Source organism: Mirounga leonina, unplaced genomic scaffold (assembly GCF_011800145.1).
Source record: "Mirounga leonina isolate KUSES-001 unplaced genomic scaffold, KU_Mleo_1.0 Mir_129, whole genome shotgun sequence".
NCBI classification, from domain to species: Eukaryota; Metazoa; Chordata; class Mammalia; order Carnivora; family Phocidae; genus Mirounga; species Mirounga leonina.
Genome location: NW_023270323.1, coordinates 63,209,754 through 63,212,246, shown reverse-complemented (window position 1 = coordinate 63,212,246; position 2,493 = coordinate 63,209,754). Strand labels below are relative to the sequence as shown.

The 2,493-nt window shown below is 39.0% G+C and overlaps 1 protein-coding gene across 1 annotated transcript; it reads left to right on the top strand.

Moving 5' to 3' along the window:
- Positions 1–1,296: 1,296 nt before the first annotated feature.
- On the top strand, positions 1,297–1,594 carry LOC118010279 (ATP synthase membrane subunit DAPIT, mitochondrial-like). Its single transcript, XM_035004428.1, has one exon. It carries the CDS (start codon positions 1,312–1,314, stop codon positions 1,486–1,488), a length of 177 nt encoding a protein of 58 aa, XP_034860319.1. The 5' UTR covers positions 1,297–1,311; the 3' UTR covers positions 1,489–1,594.
- The last annotated feature ends 899 nt before the right edge of the window (positions 1,595–2,493 follow it).

Below are 2,493 nucleotides of genomic sequence, written 5' to 3'. Positions count from 1 at the left end.
CGTATCCTTTAAGCACAAAAAGCAAAGGTTAAATAACGTTACCATGCTGACACAAATGCACAAAAGAAATTTGAGATCAAAGCCAATGACCTGTCCCTTTTTGATTTGTTGGTGTAGGAAGAGTGAGTGAATGAAAAGGTAGCTTGAATGAAGGCAGAATTTCTACTTTGACTTAATGTTTTTGCCATGAATTGTTGTTCTTTTCAAGGGGGAAGTTTAGGTATATAAATGCTGTCCTTCCATTTTCAAAAGGCTTTGAACAATTCCGCATAGAAAATGTGACCATAGGATACAGGCTGCAAGACCCGTGAGGGCAGGAAATGGGTCTGGCTTAGTCACAGCTTTATTCCCAGCAACTAGTACATAGTAGATTCTCGATAAGTATTGGTAGCTATATAAAGAATGCCGTAAACATATTCTTAGTCACAACTCAGCTCATTACACATATATTTGAGTATGTAATGTACATCATCAATTACTAGATGTGGGAGAAGAAGCAATGTATTTATTCAAAAGATAAGGATTATTTCTGCCCTCATCTAGCTTCCAATCTAGTAAGGCAGGTAGTCAGAAATGAAATAATCATGAACTATGTCATTACAAATTGTGAGAAGCGTGCTGCAGAAAAAGAATTGGAACTTCCAGAGATAATTACAAGGGGTCCTCATTTTCATGGAAGAATCAAAGCAGACTTCTCTGAGGAATTACCAATTAAGCTCAGGTCTAAAGGATAACTAGGATTCATTCATTGCAGGTTAGAGGCAAGGACATTTCCAGCATCAGGAAGGCCTGTGCAAAAGTCCTGTGGTTGGAAAGAACCTGGCATGTTCAAGAAATTGAAAGGAAGTGAGCTAGTGTGTCTGGAGAATACTGATGGGGAAGGTAGCATGAGTGGAGATGAAGGGCCATGAAGAAGTCTGGAACTTACATGTCATGGCAAAGTTTGGGGATTTGATTCTAAGGTTTCTGAGTAAATATTGAATGGCCTTATGCACATTACACACATTATGCACATAACAGTCTTCTTCGGATTTTATAAATATATGTCCCGACAAGAAGCTATTTGTTCACCTGGGTAATGGGATCAGAAGACGTATGCCTCTGAGCTACAGTAGCTGACCCACAGGCACCAACATGTAAAGTGAAAGAGAAAGAAATGTTTTTGTAAGCAATGAAAATGGCAATGTGGCATGTTGCCCCGCTAAAACCGACTAGTGGAAATGGGTTATTCTTAGGGAACCAGGACTCAGATTAAAAATTTTAAGCCCGGACCCAACCAGTGGAATTGGTGCCTTCTGCAAGATTGAAATCATGGCAGGTCCAGAAACTGATGCCCCATTCCATTTCACTGGTATCAAAAAATATTTCAACTCTTATACTCTCACAGGTGGAATGAATTGTGTACTGGCCACATATGGAGGCATTGCTCTGATGATCTTATACTTCAAGTTAAGGTCTAAAAAAACACCAGCTGTGAAAGCAACATAAATGAATTTTAACCTGTACCTCATCTGTTAAGTTCCCATGCCTGGAGAAGCTAATGTCAACTAATCATGTGATACTCAATTTGTACAATAAATTATGAACCTGGAAAAAAAATTTTTTTTTAGCCCGAAAACCCAACTTGTATTTTATATAATCAGAAAAGGAAAAATTTTCCCACAGGACAGATGCCTTGTTTTCTCTCTATATCATTCCAATCTTGTTCTGTGTTCACAGAAGAGGGTTTATGTATCTCATTTTTGTTCTTCTGATGCATTTGTTGCCCTGGCTTCTTATATAATCTCTCTTCTTTCCTGTGACATCATTTGTTTGTTTTTCAGGCAAAAATATCTGAAGGACTTAGACCTGGCTTTCAGTCCCCTTTCTGCTCCGTTTCATGCCAATAGCAGAACACTGGGCCAGCAGAGGACGACACTGAGCCCACCCAGGAGGACAGAAGCACAGCCGAAAGGGCTTGTTCTGTACACATCATTTCTCTCTCTCTCTCTCTCTCTCTCTCTCTCTCTCTCTCTCGACGACTTTGTATGTTTTGTAATCCGGGCCAAACTTGAAGCATTTCCCAAACTCTACTTGTCAACAATCAGCCTCATTGTAAATATTATATAAGGAGCATTTCAAAAAACAGTTTCTTCCTGAAATAACCTTTTAAAAGTGTATCTCTTCATCTCCTTTCTCAGTGAGAGGATCCGATCAGCTTTGGAAATGTAAAAATGTTTCAGAGAGCCTATCTGCTTTCAGGACTTTCTCAGGACGGACAGGGGTAGGTGGAACACTGCCTATTTTCACATCATCCAATCCTTTGGCTTTCCGCTGATCACAGCCTTCTTTGCGATGCTCTCTTGTTATATATAGCTGGCCTCTGTTGTTTTCCTCTGTCCAGTTTCATTATGAGAAATAGCATGGTGGTGGTTTCTGGCTATTCGGTGAGGTGGGTCCTTAAATTTATTTATTTATTTATTTATTTATTTATTTATTTATTTATTTATTTAT

Bases quoted from the DNA above. Each gene is read 5' to 3' on its own strand.
- LOC118010279 (XM_035004428.1), top strand. From the start codon at position 1,312: ATGGCAGGTCCAGAAACTGATGCCCCATTCCATTTCACTGGTATCAAA.